The 24,166-nt window shown below is 37.7% G+C and overlaps 1 protein-coding gene and 1 long non-coding RNA gene across 10 annotated transcripts in view; one reads left to right on the forward strand and one right to left on the reverse strand.

The window, feature by feature from the left end:
• The window catches only part of LOC141585156 (uncharacterized), a 118,996-nt gene extending 96,162 nt beyond the window's left edge, over nucleotides 1-22,834 (forward strand). For both annotated transcript variants that reach the window (XR_012518509.1, XR_012518511.1), the window contains one exon: nucleotides 22,247-22,834. This is a non-coding gene — a long non-coding RNA (uncharacterized LOC141585156). The remainder of the gene's footprint in view (nucleotides 1-22,246) is intronic.
• The window catches only part of OVCH1 (ovochymase 1), an 84,206-nt gene that overhangs the window by 46,958 nt on the left and 13,082 nt on the right, over nucleotides 1-24,166 (reverse strand). For 7 of the 8 annotated variants that reach the window (XM_074403007.1, XM_074403011.1, XM_074403010.1 and 4 more), the window contains 6 exons: nucleotides 23,056-23,245; nucleotides 20,424-20,550; nucleotides 7,894-8,027; nucleotides 6,413-6,559; nucleotides 3,428-3,502; nucleotides 2,200-2,380 (listed from right to left, as the gene is read on the reverse strand). In XM_074403007.1, the coding sequence (XP_074259108.1) occupies nucleotides 2,200-2,380; nucleotides 3,428-3,502; nucleotides 6,413-6,559; nucleotides 7,894-8,027; nucleotides 20,424-20,550; nucleotides 23,056-23,245 (854 nt within the window). The remainder of the gene's footprint in view (nucleotides 1-2,199; nucleotides 2,381-3,427; nucleotides 3,503-6,412; nucleotides 6,560-7,893; nucleotides 8,028-20,423; nucleotides 20,551-23,055; nucleotides 23,246-24,166) is intronic. The other variant, XM_074403009.1, reaches the window with a different exon arrangement.

Here is a 24,166-nt window from a genome sequence, read left to right on the forward strand (position 1 = left end):
GGTGGCCAAGGTGGGAGGATTGCTTGAGCCCAAGAGTTCAAGACGAGTCTGCACAACATAGCAAGACTCCATATCTAAAAAAAAAAAAAAAAAAAGCAGCAGCAGCTGGGCATGGTAGCATGTGTCTGTAGTCCCGGCTGCTCAGAAGGCTGAGGTGTGAGGTTAAGGCTAGAATGAGCTATAATCATGCCACTGCACTCCAGTCTGTGACAGAAAGAGACCCATTCTCAAAATAAGATGGGGTCAGGGAGACAGAGTGCTTCTTGACCCTTGGCACATTAGAATCATTTGGGAAGATTTTCAAAAATACCAGTGCCCAGAACCTACACACAAGGGATGGCTTTAACTAGTCTGAATCGAAAACAAATTACAGTTACACACAGCCACATGGCTTAATCTACACAAGTTATTGTGAGGATAAAGATGCAAGAATATAAACTGCAATTCTGTTACATAAAGATCAAAATCAAGAAAAAACAAATGATATACTACTTAAGGGATACATACATGTTAAAATTCCCCCAAAACAAAGGTATTATGAATACACCATTTAAGAAATTTAGCATGGTATTTTTTTTTCTCTTTTGATTTTTTAAAAAATTTAAGTTCTGAGATACATGTGCACAATGTGCAGGTTTGTTACATAGGTATATATGTGCCATGGTGATTTGCTGCACCTATCAACCAGTCATCTAGGTTTTAAGCCCAACATGCATTAGGTATTTGTCCTAATGTGCTCTCTCCCCTTTTCCTCACCTGCTGTGTTGTTCCCTTTCCTGTGTCCTGGTATGTGATGTTCCCCTCCCTATGTCCATGTTTTCTCACTGTTCAGCTCACACTTATCAGTGAGAACATGTGGTGGTTGGTTTTCTGTTCCTGTGTTTGTTGGCTGAGAATGATGTCTTCCAGCTTCCCATGTCTCTGCAAAGGACATAAACTCAACATTTTTTATGGCTGCAGAGTATTCCATGGTGTATATGTGCCACATTTTCCCTGTCCAGTCTATTGTTGATGGGCATTTGGGTTGGTTCCAAGTCTTTGCTATTGTAAATAGTGCTGCAATAAACATATGTGTGCATGTGTCTTTATAGTAGAATGACTTATAATCCTTTGAGTATATACCCAGTAATGGGATTGCTGGGTCAAATGATATTTCTGATTCTAGATCCTTGAGGAATCACCACACTGTCTTCCACAATGTTCGAACTAATTTACATTCCTGCCAACAGTGTAAAAGCATTCCTATTTCTCCACAGACTCACCAGCATTTATTGTTTCCTGACTTTTTAATAATTGCCATTCTAACAGGTGTGAGATGGTATCTCATTGTGGTATTGAATTGCATTTCTCTAATGACCAGTGATGTTGAGCTTTTTTTCATATGTTTGTTGACCACATAAATGTTTCCTTTTGCGAGTATCTGTTCATATCCTTTGCCTACTTTTTGATGGGTTTGTTAGCTTTTTCCCTTGTAAATTTAGCACACTTTTTCTAAGAGGGATTCTAAGGGATCTTAAAAGGTAAGTATAAGATTCTTCCTAAACTGGAGGCTGGGAATACCAATGTTCATTTAACATTAATAACTATTCTTTAAACCACAAATATGTATATTATTTCATATCATGGAATACTTCACTATTTAAGAACATTTAAATATTAACCAAAATTTTAGTTCCTCAGTTGTGCAATAATCAGGTGGGTAGGTTATTCTATTGTGCTTTCCACTGAGATGATCCATATATTCAAAGGAACAATTCTAAAGCAATCTAGTGGAAGGTGCCTTGCATGGCAAGGCATCTGGATTACTAAGAACAGTGGAACTATGAGCACTTAGCTTAAAGATTAAGCTACAGAGAAATGTGAGAGGAGTCTTCAAATATAGGAATAACTATTATGTGAAAGAAGAAACCAACTTAGGTTTTGGAACTACAGTACAATTACACCAATGGATTTCTGCAATCAGGAAGCAGACTTCAGCTCAACATAGTAAGAGATCTCTGTAAATGGGATGAGCGGTCAAGATTTGATGAACCTTTTCTTCACTGACCGTTTTTAAATAGAAGCTAGATGGCTATGCAGGATAAATACTGAAAGAAGATTCTGACTTTAGAATAGTCTGGATGATCTTAGTAGTTAGCCTAAGGCATTGCTTATAAATACATGTGTTAAATTGGTTGGTAAAATACCAGTTTCACTCACGATTGCACACAGTGGGCTGCAGTCAGAATCCACACTGGGTTGATGATGGCACCTCCACATTGGTAATCACCTAGAAACCTCAGACCCACATGCCATGGCCAACAGTGGGGGCAGGCTTCTTCCCCTCCTGCTATTCTTCTGGAAAGCCACTGGGAACTAAATGGAGGAATGCCACAGACATCTACAGTAAAGATGAAACCAACAACCCATAAGGTTTCAGTAAGTTGGAACACATTCCTCTAATAGATTGCCATAGCTAACAGCAGTGATTCTCAAACACTGGATGGGCTTTATAACAATACTGACTCCCAAAACTCACCAGTGAAAAATCTGATATTAAGAAACCTGCCCAGGTGACTATGCTAGGCAATCAGAATTTTAGGTACCGGCCTACAGAATTTTATTTATTCATTTAGCAAATATTTATTTAGTGCTTGCTATTTGCTAGGCACTGTTCTAAACATTGATGATATATTACTGGTGGAATGGAACAAATGATAAAAATACTGGACCCTCATAATTATATTCTAGTAGGAAAATTTCAAGTTCGTTATTATAGTACACAAGGTTCTTCACTGTATCTTGTTTTAGTTCTTGTTCTCACTGTATGAATCCACGTATCAGTCCTCAAACATATCACATTTGGGTATCTAAATGCTGTTCTCTTATCAGGAATTGGTAAGACCCACAGGTCAAGTGTTAATCTCTAGGAAGCCTTCTCCAACCCCCTAGCAAGAGGCAGGTATTTTCTCCTCTAATAGCTCCTTGTGTAACTTTCTATTCCAGTACATCAACTTGAACATATTCAACCCAAGCATGTGGAACAATGAGGGATCATAGTATTCACCTAGATGCCATAGAGCATAAGGAAATTAAAAGATGTCAGTGCAAATTTAAGACAAACAGAAAAAACCCTTTGTTTCCTCCCTTTGTCCCACACTGACCCTAGAAGTCATTTTAGATACTAAGTTTGTAAAGAAATAGATGAGGACAAAAGGTTGCTTTATACCCTTTTTTTTCCTAACGTAAAGCGTATTTGTTCTTCCCTCTACTTACAAATCTAACTATAAACCCAAATAGGACTTTGGAAGTTTTATAAACCAAATATAAGGCATATTCTTCTTCACTGTGGTGTTATAACAAATAAAAGATAAGGACTTCCAAAAGAGACGTCTAGTTAATGAATAAAAAAGATTAAACAGATAGTAGTAATATACCATCAACTCACCATGCAGAACAGCTTTTGCAGTAGATATAGGATTGGTTTGGGGAGTTGGCGTTGGTTCAGTTTTGTTTGAAGACTCTAGAAGAAAATAAAAATAACTGAAAATAATTAGAGAAGCTACACTAACTGACCCCACTTGCTTACCCTGGTAAAACATAAAGCCATTCTACTGTAGATCTCACTAGCATCACCATTCATACACTAGATGCCAGATCCCAGAAATGTGATTTTTTGCATATCTCTTAATATCCCTGTTGCATCTGGCTCTTTTAAGCACTTCTTCCTTCCTTGGCTTCCTGATACTAATCTTATGGTTTTCCTTATATATTGATGGTTGTCTGTTTTCATTATGTCTTTTTTTTTTTTTTTCCAAGATCTCATTGTTTAGCCTCAAAAGAGATTGCTAAGGTAATGTTCATTCCTCTATTTTTATTCATCGACATGTAGATGACTTCCAAATTTCTCCCTTCAATCTAAATCTCCTTCCTGAATCCTAGACTTAAGACTTTTAGATATCCCCACCTGAATTTCCCACAAGCTCATATCTACATATCTTAAATTGTACTAAGTGATTTTAACAGTCAATATGGTCTTGTTCTTACATTTCTCTATCATCTAGTGGCTTCTACCATTCACCTCACCACTCATGCTAGGATCCTGAAAATCATACTTGTGAAGGTTAATACTGAGTGTTGATTGGATTGAAGGATACAAAGTATTAATCCTGGGTGTGTCTGTGTGGGTGTTGCCAAATGAGATTAACATTTGAGTCAGTGAGCTGGGGAAGACAGATCCACCCTTAATCTGGTGGGCACAATCTAATCAGCTTTCAGCTAATATAAAGCAGGCAGAAAACCATAAATTAGACAAGCCTAGCTTCCCAGCCTACATCTTTCTTCCATGCTGGATGCTTCCAGCACTTGAACATCGGACTCCAGGTTCTTCAGTTTCAGGGCTGGGACTGGCTCTCCTTGCTCCTCAGCTTGCAGATAGTCTATTGTGGGACCTTGTGATTGTGTAAGTTAATACTTAATAAACTCCTCTCTCTCACATGCTCTCTCTCTCTCTCTATATATATATATATAGAGAGAGAGAGACTATATATATATATATATATATATATATATATATATATATATATATACAGAGAGAGAGAGAGAGAGAGAGAGAGAGAGAGAGACACTATACATGTGCCGTTCTGCAGAATCATGGCATTGTGCTCTCACTAACCTGCTCTTAATGTCTAAATAAATAGTACAAGTCCATCTGTAAACCTGGCCTCTTACCCACACAAACACCTACCTGAAGGACAAATACTAGGTCCCAAAAAAAGTGATTACAGGGCTGGATGTTAATTCTTCATATTCAGTAAATTGTCAGGCCACAACTAAAAGTATATTTGAAGTTTTAAATGTCTTAAAATTAATTGTCAGACTCACATAGAAATTATAGGTTTTGGTTACTTTTCTCGGACACAAATACCAAAATATCAGCAACAAGAAATTAACACAGAAAGAAGGAAGCTTTAAAATTTCTCTTAAATAACTGCCAAAAATGTACTCACTGTTACCATTTTATCCTTTCTCTTGGGACTGCCTTTTCACCTTACATATAGTCTGAAGCAATCTTTACATTTTGCACATTTCCATTAAAAACTTTACTGGTGAATTTGTTGCTGGCTTATGCATTTTAAAGCTAAAGGATGGCATTCTGAGTTTCTAGAGCAAGAAATTCACATTCCCAGTATTATGTTTACCCAAGGAAGCCAGCTGATGTTCCAACTACTCTGACTAGTTGAACACTTTCATATTTAAAGGATGACTGCTACCTACCTGGGTAGGTATTATATTAAATATTATAACCCCTGGGACAACACTTTGTCTATAGCTTGTGCTCTTCTTCAGAATCAGCAAAAATCACAACAGCATCATAAATACAGTTTTTACTAAATTCAACAGTAAAGTCCTCAAATGCCAACTGTACAAATGAAACATAAGGAGAAAAACGTTCAAAGAGGAGAAGAGAGAAGCTTAAAGGATTTTCCTCTGTGTATTTAAAGGCTCCTTGTCACATTCTTATATGCCTTCACATAGAAATGTAAATAACTGCAGTCTCTTTGAAGGGCAATTTGGCAATGACTACCAGGTTTAAATGACCAAACCCTTTGAGCAAGCAAGTCTACTTCTGGGAATTATACATAACTGCATGTGTCCAAAGATGCTGGCAGATATTCCTGGCAACAGTGGCAGATATTCATGACACCACGGCTGGTATGAGCAAAGACTAGAAACTCAGTAAACATCTGTTAATAGGGAGCTAGTTTAACAGGTTCTGACATATCATACAATATTTTATGCAGTTACTAAAAAGATCTCTGTGGGCTCATCTGGAAAGATCTTCAAGATATTTTTCAGTGAACAAGACATTGCCAAGCAGCATAGGTACATGCACACACACACACACGCATGCCTGTACATTAGTAAAGCTCAAAGTACCTCCTAAGGACCCTGTAGTAAGTTATCAGTGTTTGCCTCCAGCAGTAGGATGGGAATCTGTTGAGCAGCCTTACTTTTTGTGTGTACACTTTTAAACCGTTGAGTCTTCAAAACCACACACACCCAATTAATTTTCAGAGTAAAAAAAAAAAATGGCAAATGGCAAAAGCTTCTAGTCATAATGGCAATTTAACAACTGAGATGAATTAAGTTCTGCCTAACTAATGTAACTAAATTCTCTATGAAGTAAAGTGATTCCTCAGTTGCCTACCTTTATAACGTATTTCTCTGGAGCATGAATGCACCAATGACACCTTACATTACTGGAATACAAATCAGGATACTTGGCAGAATGAATTGTCACTTCTACCAATACAACCACACTCTCACAACCTAACCCTGTGGAAGCATTGGGGAAATTCAAAGTGAGTGGCCAAAGGCATTTCCTCCTCCTCATCCCCACATCAAGGGAAAATGGCAGGGAAGTAAATACCTGAAACACCTGCTTCTGAGTTCTGTACAGCAGTAAAAGTAAGCTCAAAGCCACTGCCACTGTCTTCTTTGTCAGAAACAAATGTAACCATGGCCTTATTGGTCTCTGTCAGCAATGGTGAGGACACTGTATTTCCATAGACCTTACCTAAAAAGAAAACAAGGAAAGCAAAATAACATTACTAAGAAGCGGTGGAAACTTAACACGTGTTTGTTTTTCATCATCCTCCACAAGCTCTCTGATCTAAACACACTAAGCTGTTTAGTGGTCCTTTAATCATTCCACATTCCCTGCTTCGGTGACTTTGCTATTCCATTTGCCTTCTCACCCCGTCTCACATGTCCAAATTCTACTCACTCTTTAGGGCCTAACTCAAAATTCAGCTCTCCCATAAACTCTACCAGATAACCACTGGAAGTAAGAGCTACCTTTTCTGAATCACCGCAGTACATTCCCTATTCTAACGGCATTCTCTACTTTGTGTTACACCTTTGCTTACCTCAACTACAAACTTATTTGGGCAGAGAGTGCTTTTTCTTGAAAAATGTCCAGTACCTAGTATGATAGCTCATATACAGTTAATTGTTAACAAATGACTGGTTGAAAGAATAATTACTGTGTAAATAGCCTGAGCATAAAATAATTTAGTCAATAAATATTATAACCCCTGGGACAACACTTTGTCTATAGCTTTCTGTCAAATATGTGTGAAGAGATATTCATCCTAACCATTAGCCTTATGGAGACCTAGAGATCAAAGTCTATACCAGCTGTGGAGAGCTTCTATCATGTTTAACATGTAGTATTTCAATGAAATTAGATATGTTGGTTTTGTTTATGTAGCTTAAAGAGGTATTCAATAAAAGAAATTGAATGACATGACATGATCAATTGTGTTATGAGAAAAAAATTATACCAAACAATGTAAAATTCAAAATGTATGTGTAAAAAGACACATGTCACAGTGCTAATAGAGATTATCTCTAGGTGACAGGGTTATGAATGATTTATATTTTATTCCTTTTTCTCATCTGTATTTACCAAATTTGGTAAACATGTACCCATTTTTGTGATTTAAAAATTGCCTTAAAAGGAAGTTTTATGACAACTGTGACATCAATTGCATTCAATACTGTTATTGAACTTGAGAAATAAATGCAGTATCTGGTGTCCAACTTAGAAAAACACTGAAGAGAATGGTCAGCGTGCTGTTCACTGTCCCCACTCTTACCTACCATGCCCTTAACCCTTCTAGAAAGGAACAGTATGTACGATAAGATGATTGCCCTTGGTACAGAAATCTTATTTTTTAATTTTTATTTTCTTGAGTAAAGTAAAAGCAAGTTTATTTGGAAAATAAAGAAATAAAAAATGGCTACTCCATAGACAGATGCCAGAAATTTTATTTTAGATCTTTTAGTTTCTTTTTGGTCTTTTAGATACTCTAAAATGATAAATAAAGACAAATGTAACATACTTACTAATAAGCACTCCATTGCTTGATTGTAAAGATACATAGTCATGATCACATCCAACTTGCTTTTCCGTGTCTAAACTTGTAAATTTTAGCAGGATAATTTTATCTTCTGGTATCAGTATTTTCCAAATATATAAGCTGGGGTAGGGTAAGGTGAAAAAAATATAATAAATGGCAGAGTCAAATTTGATAAATAAAATCTAATACCTGTGGTTTTAGCTCATAACTCAACAAAAATACAATTTTATAGAATATTAGAAGATGAAAGGTAATGGAACATTTTATGTGAGAAAAATTTGTTTGTGCTCAAATTGCTCACATTTATCTGACAAATAGATGGGTGTTAATTGGAGAATGACCAGAAACCACCCCTTAAATTTCATTTAGTTATAAAATACTAGAATTTTGATCTATAAATGGAAGAAACCCAAAATTCAGCTGAGTTATTAGCCTAATTAAAATTCATATTTATCCAGAGCTTGAATTATGAATTATGATTCTTATGAATTATGAATTGACCATGCAGTATATGCTAACCTTAAACAGCCATGAAGTCCAAAGTCATCCTAAGTCATAGTCCCTGGGTTACAATGTCATCTCTTTAACTCCCAGTAAGGTCAGCTGTGACTTTTCACTAACATTTTTAAAAGCATATTGAGCTCTTGCTAGTGCTGTTCCTACGTGTCAGGGCTCAGTGGATGGAGGAGGAACAGTTGAAAAGCAGAGCCCAGTGCCCAGTGGTCAGCTCCCTTGGAAGTCCTGCTGAAGCAATTTTTAGGTCTTTAAGAGAGAGGTGAGATCCAAGATGGCCGAATAAGAACAGCTCTGGATTGTAGTTCCCAGTGAAAACATAGAAGGTGAGTGATCATCGCATTTCCAAACGAATTTTTACTGCCCACAGATCAGGAGATTCCCAGGCGGAAAAGCACCATGAGTCTCCAGCATGGCTGTTTCAGCCAGTGCAGCTGGTCTCTGCACAAAAACTCACACAAATCCGGGTGCTGTTTCAAGTAGCGACTGGAATGCCTGGGAGACAGAGTCACCCATTCAACTGAAAAAAAAGGGGGCTGAAACAGGGAGTCAGGTGATCTGGCTCAGCTGATCCCACCCCTGTGAAAACCAGCAATATGAAATGCTCTGGATTGAGAGTTTCACAGCAAGCACAGCTGAACCCGGGACAGTCCAGCTCTGTGGGAGGAAGGGTGTCCACCATTACCGAGACAGTTCACCATTACTGAGGCAGTCCGCCATTACTGAGGCAGTTCTAACTATACTCCTGTAAACAAAAGTGCAAGGAGGTTCATACAGCAGCTGGGCAGAGCTGACAACAGCTCAGAAATGCCTCTGCTGGCAGACTGTGACTAGACTACCTCCTCGCTGGGCAGGGCATCTCTGAAAAAAGGCAGCAGAATGACAAGAACTTATAAATAAAGCCCTACCTTCCTAGGACAGAACACCTAGGGAAAAAAGGCAGTTATGAGTTCCACTGTAGCAGACTTAAACGTACCTGCCCAGCAACTCTGAACAGAACAATGGAGCTCACAGTTCAGCACTTGACGGACAGACTGTCTCCTTAAGCAGCTCGCTGACCCCCATATAACCAAAGAGACACCTCATAAAGGAGAGCTCAGGCTGACATCTGTCTCCTTAAGCAGCTCCCTGACTCCCACGTAACCAAAGAGACACCTCATAAATGAGAGCTCAGGCTGACATCTGGGACAAATATAACAGAAGAAGAAACTGGCAGTAAGTAACCCTTACTGTTCTGCAGCCACTGCAGATAATTCCTAGACAAGCAGGGTCTGGAGTGGACCTCCAGAAGTTCTACAGCAGGGAGGTCTGACTGTTAGAATGAAAACTAAGAAACAGAAAGAAATAATTTCATCAGCAACAAAGAGGACATCCACTCAGAGACTCCATCTGAAAGTCACCAACCACAAAGACCACAGGTAGATAAATCCACAAAGATGGGAAGAAACCAGTGCAAAAAGGATGAAAATACCTAAAACCAGAATGCCTCTCTTCCTCCAAGGGATTAAAACTCCTCACCAGCAAGGGAACAAGGCTGAAGGGAGAATTAGTCTGATGAATTAACAGAAACAGGCTTCAGAAGGTAGGTAATAACAAACTTCTCTGAGCTAAAAGATAATGTTCTAACCCAATGCAAAGAAACTAATAACCTTGAAAAAAGGTTTGATGAAATGCTAAGGAGAATAAACAGCTTAGAGAGAAATATAAATGAATTGATGGAGCTGAAAAACACAATATGAGAACTTTGCAAAGCAGACACAAGTTTCAATAGCCAAATTGACCAAGCAGAAGAAAGGATATCAGAGATTGAAGATCAGCTCAATGAAATAAAATGAGAAGGCAAGATTAGAGAAAAAAAGAGTAAAAAGAAATAAACAAAGCCTCCAAGAAATATGGGATTATGTGAAAAGATCTAATCTATGTTTGATAGGTGTACCTGAATGTGATGGAGAGAATGAATACAAGCTGGAAAATACTGTTCAGGATATTATCCAGGAGAACTTCTCCAGCCTAGCAAGGCAGGCCAACATTCAAGTCCAGAAAATACAGAAACCACCACAAAGATGCTCCTCAAGAAGAGCATCTCCAAGGCACATAATTGTCGGATTCACCAGGGTTGAAATGAAGAAAAAAATGCCAAGCGCAGCCAGAGAGAAAGGTCGGGTTACCCACAAAGGGAAGCCCATCAGACTCACAGTGGGTCTCTCTGCAGAAACACTACAAGCCAGAAGAGAGTGGGGACCAATATTCAACATCCTTAAAGGAAAGAACTTTCAACCTAGATTTTCATATCCCGCCAAGCTAAGCTTCATAGGCGAAGGAAAAATAAAATCCTTTATGGACAAGCAATTGCTGAGAGATTTCATCACCACCAGGCCTGCCTTACAAGAGCTCCTGAAAGCAACAATAGAAAGGAATAATCAGTACCAGCCACTACAAAGATGTACCAAATGGTAAAGAGCACTGATACAATGAAGAAACTGCATCAACTAATGGGCAAAACAACCAGCTAGCATCAAAATGGCAGGCTCAAATTCACACATAACAATGTTAACCTTAAGTGTAATTGGGCTAAATGCCCCATTCAAAACACAGACTGGCAAACAAAGTGAAAACCCACTGGTGTGCTGTATCCAGGAAACCCATCTCACATGCAAGGATACACATAGGCTCAAAATAAAGGAATGGAGGAAGATCTACCAAGCAAATGGAGAGAAAAAAAAAAAAAGCAGGAGTTGCAATCCTAATCTCCGATAAAATAGACTCTAAACAAACAAAGATCAAAAGAGACAAAGAAGGGCATTACATAATGGTAAAAGGATCAATGCGACAAGAAGAACTAACAATCCTAAATATGTACATGCCCAATACAGGAGCACCCAGATACATAAAGCAAGTTCTTAATGACCTACAAAGAGACTTAGACTCCCACACAATAATAATGGGAGACTTTAACACTCCACTGTCAGTAAATACTAGATCAACAAGTCAGAAAATTAACAAGGACATGCAGGACTAGAACTCAGACCTGGAGCAAGAAAACCTAATAGACATTTACGGAACTCTCCATGGCAAATCAACAGAATATACATTCTTCTCGGCACCACATCGCACCTATTCTAAAATTGACCACATAATTGGAAGTAAATCACTCCTCAGCAAATGCAAAAGAATGGAAATCATAACAATCAGTCTCTCAGACCACTGTGCAATCAAATTAGAACTCAGGATTCAGAAACTAACTCAGAACTGCACAACTTCATGGAAACTGAACAATTGGCTCTTGAATGTTGACTGGATAAACAATGAAATGAAAGCAGAAATAAAGATGTTCTCAAAACCAGCGAAATCGAAGACACAACATAACAGAATCTCTGGGACACATTTAAAGCAGTGTCTAGAGGAAAATTTATACCAATAAATGCCAACGTGAGAAGCAAGGAAAGATCTAAAACTGACACCCTATCTTCAAAATTGAAAGAGCTAGGGGAGCAAGATCAAACAAATTCAAAAGTTAACAGAAGACAAGAAATAACTAAGATCAGAGCAGAACTGAAGGAGATAGAAACACAAAAAACTCTTCAAAAAATCAGTAAATCCAGGAGCTGGTTTTTTGAAAAGATCCACAAAATAGACCACTAGCCAGATTAATAAAAAAGACAAGAGAGTAATCAAATAGATGCAATAAAAAACAATAAAGGGGATATCACCACTGATTCCACAGAAATACAAACCACCATCAGAGATTACTACTAACAATTTTATCCACATAAACCAGTAAACCTTGAAGAAATGGATAAATTCCTGGACACTTGCCTCCTCCCAATCCTAAACCAGGAAGAAGTCGAAACCCTGAGTAGACCAATAACAAGGTCTGAAGTTGAGGCAGCAATTAAGAGCTTACCAACCAAAAAAAGCCCTGGTCCCAATGGGTTCACAGCCAAATTCTGCCAGACATGAAAAGAGGAGCTGAGACCACTCCTTCTGAAATTATTCCAAACAATCCAAAAAGAGGGAGTCCTTCCCAAATCATTTTATGAGACCAGCATCATCCTGATACCAAAACCCAGCAGAGACTAAAGAAAAAAAGAAAACTTCAGGCCAATATTCATGGTGAACATAGATGCAAAAATTTTCAATAAAATACTGGCAACCCTATGGTAACAGCACATCAAAAAACGTATCCATCACGATCAAGTAGGCTTCATCCTGGGGATGCAAGGCTGGTTCAACATGCACAAGTCTATAAACGTAATTCACCACATAAACAGAACCAAAGACAAAAACCACATGATTATCTCAATTGATGCAGAGAAGGTCTTTGACAAAATTCAACAGCCCTTTATGCTAAAAACTCTCAATAAATTATGTATCAGTGGAACATATCTCAAAATAATAAAAGCTATTTACAACAAGGTCACAGCCAATATCATACTGAATGGGCAAAAACTAGAAGCATTCCCTTTGAAATCTGGCACGAGGATGCTATCTCTCACCACTCCTATTCAATATAGTATTGGAAGTTCTAGCCAGAGCAATCAGGCAAGAAAAATAAATAAAGGGCATTCAATTAGGAAAGGAGGAAGTCAAATTGTCTCTATTTGCAGATGACATGGTTGTATATTTAGAAGACTTTATTTTCTCAGCCCAAAATCAATTGAAACTGATAAGCAACTTCAGCAAAGTCTCCGGATACAAAATCAATGTGCAAAAATCACAAGCATTCCTATATACCAATAGCAGACTTAAGGAGAGCCAAATCAAGAAGGAACTGCCATTCCCAATGCTACAAAGAGAATAAAATACCTAGGAATACAACTAACAAAGGATGTAAAGGACCTCTTCAAGGAGAACTACAAACCACTGCTCAAGGAAATGAGAGGACACAAACAGATGGAGAAACATTCCATGCTCATGGTTAGGAAGAATCAATCTCATGAAAATGGCCATAGTGACCAAAGTAATTTATAGATTCAACACTATCCCCATCAAGCTACCAATGATCTTTTTCACAGAAGTGGAAAAAAACCACCTTAAACTTCATATGGAACCAAAAGAGAGCCTGAAAAGCCAAGTAAATTCTGAGCAAAAAGAACAAAGCTGGAGGCATCACACTACCTGACTTCAAATGATACTACAAGGCTACAGTAATCAGAAAAGCATAGTACTGGTACCAAAACAGAGATATAGATCAATGGAACACAACAGAGTCCTCAGAGGCAACATCACACATCTACAACCATCTGATGTTTGACAAACCTGACAAAAACAAGCAATGGGGAAAGGATTCCCTGTTTAATAAATGGTATTAGGAAAACTGGCTAGCCAAGTGCACAAAGCAGAAACTGGACCCCTTCCTGACACCTTCCACTAAAATTAACTCCAGATGGATTAAAGACTTAAACACAAGACCTACCACCATAAAAACCTTTGAAGAAAACCTAGACAAAAACATTCAGAACATAGGCATAGACAAGGAATTCATGACTAAAACACCAAAAGCATTGGCAACAAAAGCCAACATAAACAAATGGGATTTAATTCAACTCTAGAGCTTCTGCACAGCAAAGGAAACAATCATTAGAGTGAACTAGTAACTCACAGAATGGGGAAAAAATTTTGCAATCTACCCATCTGACAAAGGACTTACATCCAAAGTTTACAAATAACTGAAACAGATTTATAAGAAAAAAACAAACAAACTCATTCAAAAGTGGGCAAAGGATATGAACAGACACTTTTCAAAAGAAGACATATATGAGGCCAAAAAACATGAAAAAATGTTCATCATCACTGGTCATTAGAGAAATGCAAATCAAAACTACATTGAGATACCATCCCAAGCCATTTAGAATGGCAATTATTTAAAAATCTGGAGACAACAGATGCTGGAGAAGATGTGGAGAAATAGGAACATTTTTACACTGTTGGTAGAAGTGTAAATTAGTTCAACCATTGTGGAAGACAGTGTGGCGATTCCTCAAGGACCTAGAAATAGAAATTCCATTTGACCCAGCAATCCCATTACTGGTTATGTATCCAAAGGATTATAAATTGTTCTGTTATAAGGACACATGCACGTGAATATTTATTGCAGCACTGTTTACAATAGCAAAGACTTACTTAATAAAGGCTACCCAAATGCCCATTGATGATAGACTGGATAGGGAAAATGTGGCACATATACATCATCGAATATTATGCAGCCATAAAAAACGATGAGTTCATGTCCTTTGTAGGGACATGGATGAAACTGGAAACCATCATTCTCAGCAAACTGACACAAGAACAGAAAATCAAGCACCGCATTTTCTCACTCATAGGCAGGTGCTGAACAATGAGAACACATGGATACAGGGGGGGCAGCATCACACACTGGGGTCTGTCAGGGGGAACTAGGGGAGGGACGGTGGGGTAGGGAGTTGGGGAGGAATAACTTTGGGAGAAATGCCAGATATAGGTGCTGGAGATGGAAGCAGCAAACCACATTGCCATGTATGTACCTATGCAACAATCCTGCATGTTCTTTACATGTACCCCAGAACCTAAAATGCAAATATATATATATTTTTAAAAAGCATATTGAAGCATTGTGATAATAGTTTTATGTAATTTGACACATAATCCCCTTTATTTTCATATATAAATTTATTATTTAAGAAAATAAATCTTAGTGGGCCATGAATCCTATCTTCTTCCATGTCTCACCTTTCACCTGAATGCAAAGCAATCTTACCTAAAACATAACATATCAGAATTCGTTGTCTTTCCAAAATTCAGCAGTCTTTACCTTAGACCTGTTAACAGCCCCACCACCCTTTACTAATATTAGTTACTTTAGGAGTTAGACAAGTGTTTTATGCTCAGTTTCCAAAAAGCAAACACTAATAATTTGTTTTTACCAGACATCTCCTTAATGGGAAAATCTTTAGTGTTTTTCTATTCAAGTCCATCATCCTGAATATAGATGTAAAAATAAGCTGTCTAAAATATTATAAAGCTCACTTGCTAAGCACTTCAGTGGAAAAAAGCACTCCATGTCCATCATCATTTTTGAGATTCATTACATCTCTCTGAAGTAGGCAGGAAAGAAATGATTCCTCTCTTTCCAAGTGGGAAAACTGGCATAAGATTCATCACATCTCTTATGTAAGTGGAACTGTAGTTTAGGCTTTATGACTTCAAAGGCCAGTGCTTTCTCAAATTGTTTCATCAAATTATCTTTGGCTTCAAAATCTCTAGCTCAAAGACAAAAAATAGGTTTCAAATCTATGCCAACTTTGATTATTAGTAATTTGTTTTAAAAGGATTTTGAGGTCTGGTCAAGCTAAGTGAGAGAGGGATCTCCAAACTAATCATTGACTTACTAATCCAAATTATCTATGGAGCATTTATTATGTGCCAGGCACTGATCTAGGCACTGAGAAATGCAGTATCTCCCATCGGTATGAAAGGAAGGAGGGCAACCTGGGTGATATCTGTCATCTCTGAGAATATAGCTACCACCTACCAGAATACAGAGAGGCTTGGAGGGACTCTCCTTTTTCTTTACATTATCTCTGTCTCCCTTGTGATTTCCTAGTTAGCTCCAGTTGGAATTTACAAAACCCTTTCACTATCTAAGGCTACTTAGCATGCTGAAGAAGTCACTAACTGTGCAAATTGGCCCTATACCTCATTTCTAAAACACATTTTTTTTCATATTTTAACATTCTAAAATTAGAATTCATCTTACAAGAGTCTTATGATTTCTGTAGACCTGAATTGAAAGAGTCCTTCTGGGCAGAATCTGTATACGCTTCCATCAGTCACATCGTGCACTATCAACTTCACAGTACCGAATTTTTCTACTTGATATATTTTGGACTACGCTTGAGGTATGAATTTAGATGGTAGATCTGCACAAGTATTAACTTGTGGCTCAAATTCCTGAAGAATATTTTACCTTTCCCTACATCTAGTACTAAAGTTATGGCATCTAACTTTTTGTGTGGGTGGGTTTATGCCTTGTTTAGCCTCACAATGAAGATAGTCTTTGGTGACTCAGCCTTAAATGAATGTATTTTGGGAATTTTGTTTTCTCCTATTGAAGTTGTATTTTACAATGAATTTTTTGTTCTGATTTATTGAAATATAGTACAAACAGATACTAATACTAATTGGGTTGTATTGCTACTGAAAGTCTTATTAATCTCTGGTTGACTCCTTACTTTAGTCTCTATAAACTATTTAACATCTTAACTATTTTATCTCTGCTTCATCTTCTAAACTTGAAGCAATTACGGTTTCAGGTAATAACTAAGACATTCAGTGTAAATTCCCTCAACTTTTCTATAGATTACCTTCTTTGTTGCTTTCCCAGAAAATGAATTATTCTTCCCTTTTTTCAATGCCAAATCTTTTTTATTTGTTGTGTTCTCAGAAAGCTTACTTCACATTTCTATGTGTTTCCTATGACTCTTGATTCTTACTCTGTCTATAAGCACAGTTGAGTCTACTCTATCAAAATAAACAAAACGCGTCTCTTGACCTTACTGTCTAAAAGCCACTGCCCCAACTTTCTCATCTCAGACAATGGTTCTATTCTTCCAACAGCTCAGGGTATATATCCAAAGGATTATAAATCATTCTATTATAAGGACACAGGCACACGAATGTTCATTGCAGCACTGTTTACAATAGCAAAGACTTGGAACCAACCCAAATGCCCATTGATGATAGACTGGACAAGGAAAATGTGACCCATATACACCATGGAATACTATGCAGCCATAAAAAACAATGAGTTCGTGTCCTTTGTAGGGACATGGATGAACCTGGAAACCATCATTCTCAGCAAACCGACATAAGAACAGAAAATCAAACATTGCATGTTCTCACTCGTAGGTGGGTGTTGAACAATGAGAACACATGGACACAGGGAGGGGAGCATCACACACTGGGGTCTGTGGGCGGGGGGCGGGAACTAGGGGAGGGACAGTGTGGGTGGGGATTTGGGGAGGGATAACATGGGGAGAAATACCAGATATAGGTGAAGGCAGCAAACCACATTACCATGTATGTACCTATGCAACAATTTTGCATGTTCTTCACATGTACCCCAAAACCTAAAATGCAATTATACACACACACACACACACACACACACACACACACACACACGCACACACACATAGACAAAAAAAAACAAAAACTCTTAGGTTATCCGTATCAGGATCTCATTCTCTCTCAAAACCTAAATTGTCAACTCATCAGCAAATCCTATGGCCCTACCACTCTTCACCACCTCTACAAATGCAGTTTTTTTTTACCTGGATGATTACGTCATCTTTTACCTGGACTATTGCAATAGCTGGTCTCCCAGCTTGTAGTCTTGCCTGCCTATGGTATGTTTGCAACACAGTAACAAAAGGGATCTTTTAAAAAGGTGTCAGATTATGATCTTCCTCTCTTCAAAATCCTCCAATGGCTCTCTAGCTCTCTTGCAGTAAAATCCAAAGTTCCTTTACATGCCCCATAAGTCCTAAATAATTTGACCACACTGACCCTCTCCACTCACTCAACTCTGACTCTCTGGTCTCTTTGCTATTCCCTAAATAACCAATGCATTCTTGTCTCACACCTACCATTCCTTCTGGCTGGAGTGTTCCTTTCCAAAACTACCATATAATTCCCTCCCTTGCTTTATCCAAGTCTTTTTTTCCAAGTATCATGTTTATAATGTGGTCTTCCCTAACTACCCTGATATTGTATACTCTCATTCTCCACCCACCTTTTTTGCCTTTTTTTTTTTTTTTTTTTTTTTTTGGTGTAGCATTTACTATCTTTTACTATTGTATGCAACACTTAAAAATTATCCCATTTCTACCTTCTAACTTGCCTCACAAAGGCAAGCATTTTTGTGTGCTTCATTCACTGCTGTATCTTTAGCACCTAAGACAGTGTCTGACACATCCTAAGGGTTCAATAAAAATTTGTTGATTATTTAGATACCAAATTTTCAATAACCACCTAAACCATTATGAATATGGCTTCTGATCCTACAGTTCTGCTCAATTCATGAAGTTTGAGTTTCCGTACGCTGTGGCATTTTATACGATTTTTATTTCTACAATAACCCTCCTCTTGAAACTTTTTCTTGCAGAGATCTCTGAAATGTTTCATTGTCAAAGTTTGGCCACTGTGTTTGGGGATAAGTAGGTTGTCATCTGCATGTCTCTTACTTGATTACTTCCTGAAGCAGGCTAGTTCATTTCAGAAATCACTTAAACAAGAAATGACTTAATATTGGATTGAACTCTGCCTTCTAACTTCTACCCAGTGATCTTAGTTCTCAGCTCTGCAATTACTGCGAACAAGTCTAATTCTGCTTCTCTAGTAGCCTCTAAGATACACTGAGACACTTCTTTCCTCCTCTTCAGTCTTCTTTGGATCAAAAAGTGTTATGGTTCCTACAACCATACCTCTCAAAACATTGTTCTGAATTTTTCCCATCTTGGTCATTGTCCTTCAGATAATTTCTAGTTTATCAATCTCCCTGTCTAGAGATTATACCCCAGAGGTCCCCTCTCTGAGATCCTAAATTCTTGTTCTAAATATTATTCTAGTAGCTTAAGCAAAGGTGACAAAAGCTTTATTGGCATTATCTATCATCACAAGTTTACCTGAGACAAAGTCAGTTTAGACCATTAAGCCTTTTAAATTATGAGCTGAAATTAAGCCACATCTTTTCTATCTGTACTTGAAATATTTGTATTCCTTTTACATTCGTTTTGAAAGTTCTAATCTTTCCATCATTTTAGTTTTAGCATACCCATTGGTTATATCATAAGTTCTAATCTCTCTGCATGGAACTCAAGGTCCTCTGCAATTAAGTCTCAACCATCCTTTTACCCCCATCATCCACTGCTACCCCAGCTCCAATTCACATTGCCGTCCAGCCACACTGGGATACTCAGAACCCCAACAACTCCAATCTTCCCACCTCCTTGACATTGCTTATACCTAATTCCCTTGGACTAGAATGACCTCTTGCCTCATCTCCATCTGTTGAAATCTTCAATATTAGATCTGCCAAAGACCTCATGAGCTATAAAATCATAACTACCCTTCAACACCTCATTTCAATGCCATCTTTCTCACTAAAACATTTCTCTCTCCCCCCACACTTCAAACCACTCTACACACGCGCCTTAAAAACCACACCAAAGATAATTAGCTTCTATTTTTTATAGTGTGCACATTCTTGGATGATGTGAATTATAAAGCTTATTTCCTCTTGTTTTGTAGTATAGTTATTTTTGTCTCTTTCTACCAGATTATACACTCGTAGAACTGTTATCTTTGTTGTATGCTATTCAAGTCTCAGTATAGTTTTAAAAATGAATTTAGATTACTTAAGAAAATGAGATACTTGCAGAATGATTTTCTAAAGCTTAAAAATAGTTTTAGCTATATTTAGATATATTTTAGAGGATAGGGTATGTAGTTGTAAAAAGATACTGAAGCTTACAGGACATGAAATATTTTCCATCTTCTAGGTGATGCTAAGCAAAATATTTATATATTTTGCTTGTTTATAGAAATAAGTGTGACAGAACTAATCGCTAAATCCCACAGCAATCTCATTACCAAATGCTGTATTACATTATTTGAATACATCAATTCAAGTAAACTTTAATAACTATTCAGGTTGATGATTTATATTGATGAGTAAATATTCACCAACCAAAAAATATCAGATGAATTATATACTTTTATATTAGAACTGGAGATACTAGATAAAATTTCCAAAATAAGCCAGGTGTGGTGGGATGCCCCTGTAATCCTTATTACTTTAGGCTGGGATGGGAAGATACCTTGAGCCCAGGAGTTCGAACCCAGCCTGGGCAACATAGGGAGAACCTGTCTCAAAAAAAAAAAATTTGCTATAGTAGTGTCTGTTAAACTGCCCCATTTTGTGGGTGGAAAAGCCCCAGGATCATTGCTATGTGGGATACATACCAATTATGAGAATAGTTGTCTCCTTTGGAATGGGGGTAACGCATCTTCCTACTTTCTCCAAATAACACTGTCAACTGAGGTTTACAATCTTCAAAAACATGGGAAAGAAATCGATCATTTGCCCCACCTATAGACAACATTTCAAAATGATACAGAGGCCAGCCTGAAGCAGTACAATTTATATTATTGATATTTATGGGAATGCAAATATTTTTAGAGGCTATGATTTAGACATTGGATTTGCAAACAGACTTTAAAAATATTTCTGAATTCATAATTTGAATCAAAATCAGCATCTTTTAAAACAGCTCTTCAGATGTACCATTTATCCATCTTTCCCATCTCTTTCTGGGCTGTCTCTGGTAAGGTTAAATACCTTTGTATAAAGATGCTAAAGTACATTTTGGGAGGCCAACGTGGGTGCATCACTTGATGTCAAGAGATCGAGACCAAGCCTGGTGAAACTCTATCTCTACTTAAATAAATAAATAAATAAACAAACAAACAATTCCAGGTGTGGTGGTCCATGCCTGCAGTCTCAGCTACTCAGAAGACTGAGTCAGGAGAATTGCTTGGACCTGGGAGGCAGAGTTTGCAGTAAGCCAAAATCATGCCACTGCACTCCAGCCTGGGTGGCAGAACAAGACTCAGTCTCAAAAAAAAAAAAAAAAAAAAAAAAAAATTAAAAAAAGATGCTCAATAAGCTGGGTGCAGTGGCTTATGCCTGGCCAACATAGTGAAACCCTGTCTCTACTAAAAATACAAAAATTAGCTGGGCATGGTGGGGGCACCTGTAATTCTAGCTACTTCAGAGACTGAGGCAGGAGAATCACTTGAACCCAGGAGGCAAAGGTTGTAGTGAGCTGAGATTGCTTGCCACTGCACTCCAGCCTGGATGACAGAGTAAGACTCCATCTCAAAATAAAATAAATAAAGTCAATGTGATTTAAAACTTTTAGCAATGGCATGGCAAGTCTCCCTCATTCACTCAAAAGTTTTAGATGCCAGGGTTGGGTTTTAAATGCTGGAACCTATGTAGGAATATGAGCAGGGCATTTAAAGTTTACATTCCAGAATTTAAACAAAACTCAGATAATAAATATGGTACAATCCTTCCGTTTGTGTTCCTCTAATGACTTTTTTTCAAGTCAGCTTCCTTCTCTAACTAGAACTTCACATATCCTCTCCTCTCTGGCTTCTCTTCACTTCTTGAACAGAACTCAGGGCCTTTGTTAGGTATCTTAGGCTCATTTTTGAGAGGGGTTGGCCCTGATTCAAACCTGTAGAAGGTATAAAGAGTCAATGCCTTTCCCAATAATAATCATTTAAATAAAAAATTTTTAACAATGCAACACTAAAAAAATTAAGAATTATAATTTCTACTACTACTAAAATCAATGCAGAGGGAATCTTCTCAGAGTTAGCGACTCACTGTTTTTAAAAAGGCTAAAGGACTATGTGGAAGCAGAAAATAATTTATTTGATTTGATGGCTAGTGTGGCTTTAAAAATAAGATGTGAAAGATTCAATTCTCTGATTTTTAAGGGTTTAGAAAACTCAATTTAACCCTATTTCCAGAGCATAGCCATTTCTGGAAAGGGATAGGAGAAAATGAACTAGAAAAAAAAAGTTGGCAAATAGAGCATGAGAAGCTTAGAATATTATCCTAAGGAAGCATTATTTAAATAAATCACTTACCACATTCTGATGTTCATTTGACTGGAATTAACCACTAATGTTGGATTTCATTGCTCTTGTAACATCTTATTGTTACCATTAACCTTTGTTCAGGGCTTTTAAACCTTGTCAACCTTCCCTTCCAGGTGATCAAATGGAACACAATTGCTACTAGAAGAGAACTGTTCCCCTGCAGTGGAGCAGTGAAGAGGACTTTTACATCTAAGATGAGAGGAGAGTCTGCGGCAGTCTGAGGAAGTGCTAGTCTGTGGTGGGATCCACAGTGCCACTTCTAAAAGCCTCAGTCAGGTGGCTGACCTTGAACTGCCATAAGAAACAGATGAAGGATGGAGAGAAGCCTATGTTCTTGGGCTCTGGGTCTTGCCACTTAAAAGAATATTAGGTTTCTCTATTCAACTGCTTGATCCTGAAAGCTGTGTTCTCTCAGGCCTCTTTCATTCTGCAGAGGACAGGTTTGGTATCTCCAAGGCCCACATTTTCCCAATCTCGATTTTGTTGTTACACAGCTAAATTAACTCTCCAAGGCCTCACATTTTCATCGTTGCCAAGTAAAATTAACAAAGTTGAGTGGGCAAAGTGGAAGATGAGTGATTTATTTTTAGTATTCTTAAGTAGTACAGAGAAAAAATATGCCAACTGAAAAAAAATGAAGACAGAATCCCCTGATGAGTCTATTCTCAAGGTCTGTTAATAAAATCTCATAAATGCAAAAAGGCATCTCATGAAAATTTTATACAGGGATTTGGTTTGTTCAAGTTACATTAACAGATTTCTGTACTCAGGGTTTCAGAGACGCAAGTATCTACATTGGATTAAGAATTTAAAACCAGCCATATTCTTGCTTTGTTCTAAAGCTTAGTTCTGATAATATCACAACATAGCAGAGTAACTACCCTTGAGTTAGAATGAGATGAGGAAGAAAGAATTCACCTACTTGTGAGCAGGTCCTGAGTGATAAAATCCATCAACTCAGACACTTTGGAGAAAATGCCAAGTGATGCCTTCATATAGTTGTTTCTTAGAGGAGCTGAACCTCCAGCAGAACCAGCTATCCAGGAAGTTACCCCAGCAAGAATCCAGATTCCATCACCTCTTCTGCAAACCAGGGGTCCTCCAGAGTCCCTCTTTCATGGTAAAAAAAAAAAAAAGAGAGAGAGAGTGAGAGAGAGAGAGAGAAAATTTGAAAATAGCCAGTAAAACATTTCATCAGTTCCACAAACATCAGCAGTCATCACAAAGTGGAAAGAGGTAGAGGCAAAGAAGTTCACTAGTCAGCATCCATCAACTTTTTGTTATCTATTTTCTTGTGTCCTTTTCATTAGTTTCAAGCACAATCTTTTCATCCAGATAAAATCTCTTAATACTTACTGTCAGCAATTTTGTTAGGCTAACAATTTCTCCTACTGCTCTTTTTTTTTTTTTTTAACTACTGTGTACATTCTAAAAATCGTTAGAAGGGAGGTAGTTCACATAGATGCTTCTACTATAGTTTGTCACCTGGAATTGCTAGTAAAGACTAGGTCATCTTCCAGTCCTATAGAGCAACAGTGAATAGATCCCCCAAGATAGCTCAAGGCCTCAAGGCTTTAAAAACAGAAAGCCTGGGAAACCTAATTTTGTCCCTGGGGATGTATGCAAAGGACCGCATTGGCTTTCATACCACAGAATAAAGAGCCCAAGATTTTAGGATTACATCTTCAATAAGGTTCCAGAATCTATGCTTTAAGAGTATGTTTCAGGCAAACTTGTGTCAGATTAAACTCTCCTCAAAAGGTGTGGAGGGCTTCATCCATGAAAGGATTGCCTATATGAATACAGATAGCAAAAAGCAACTTTAGACTATCTATTTTCCAAATTAGAAAGTGGCATAAGTATAAGTTTCAATTTCCTCCCTCCCAAACTCCTGTTACCCCAAAAGTCCTTCCAACAGATAATTTCAGAGAGCTTCCCACAACATTTTCAAGCTGCTTTCTGGCAAAGAATAATGACTCCTTACTGCTCCACCTTAAAAGAGAAGATAATTTACTTGGAAGACCTGTCTAAAA

This window comes from Saimiri boliviensis, chromosome 7 (genome assembly GCF_048565385.1).
Source record: "Saimiri boliviensis isolate mSaiBol1 chromosome 7, mSaiBol1.pri, whole genome shotgun sequence".
NCBI classification, from domain to species: Eukaryota; Metazoa; Chordata; class Mammalia; order Primates; family Cebidae; genus Saimiri; species Saimiri boliviensis.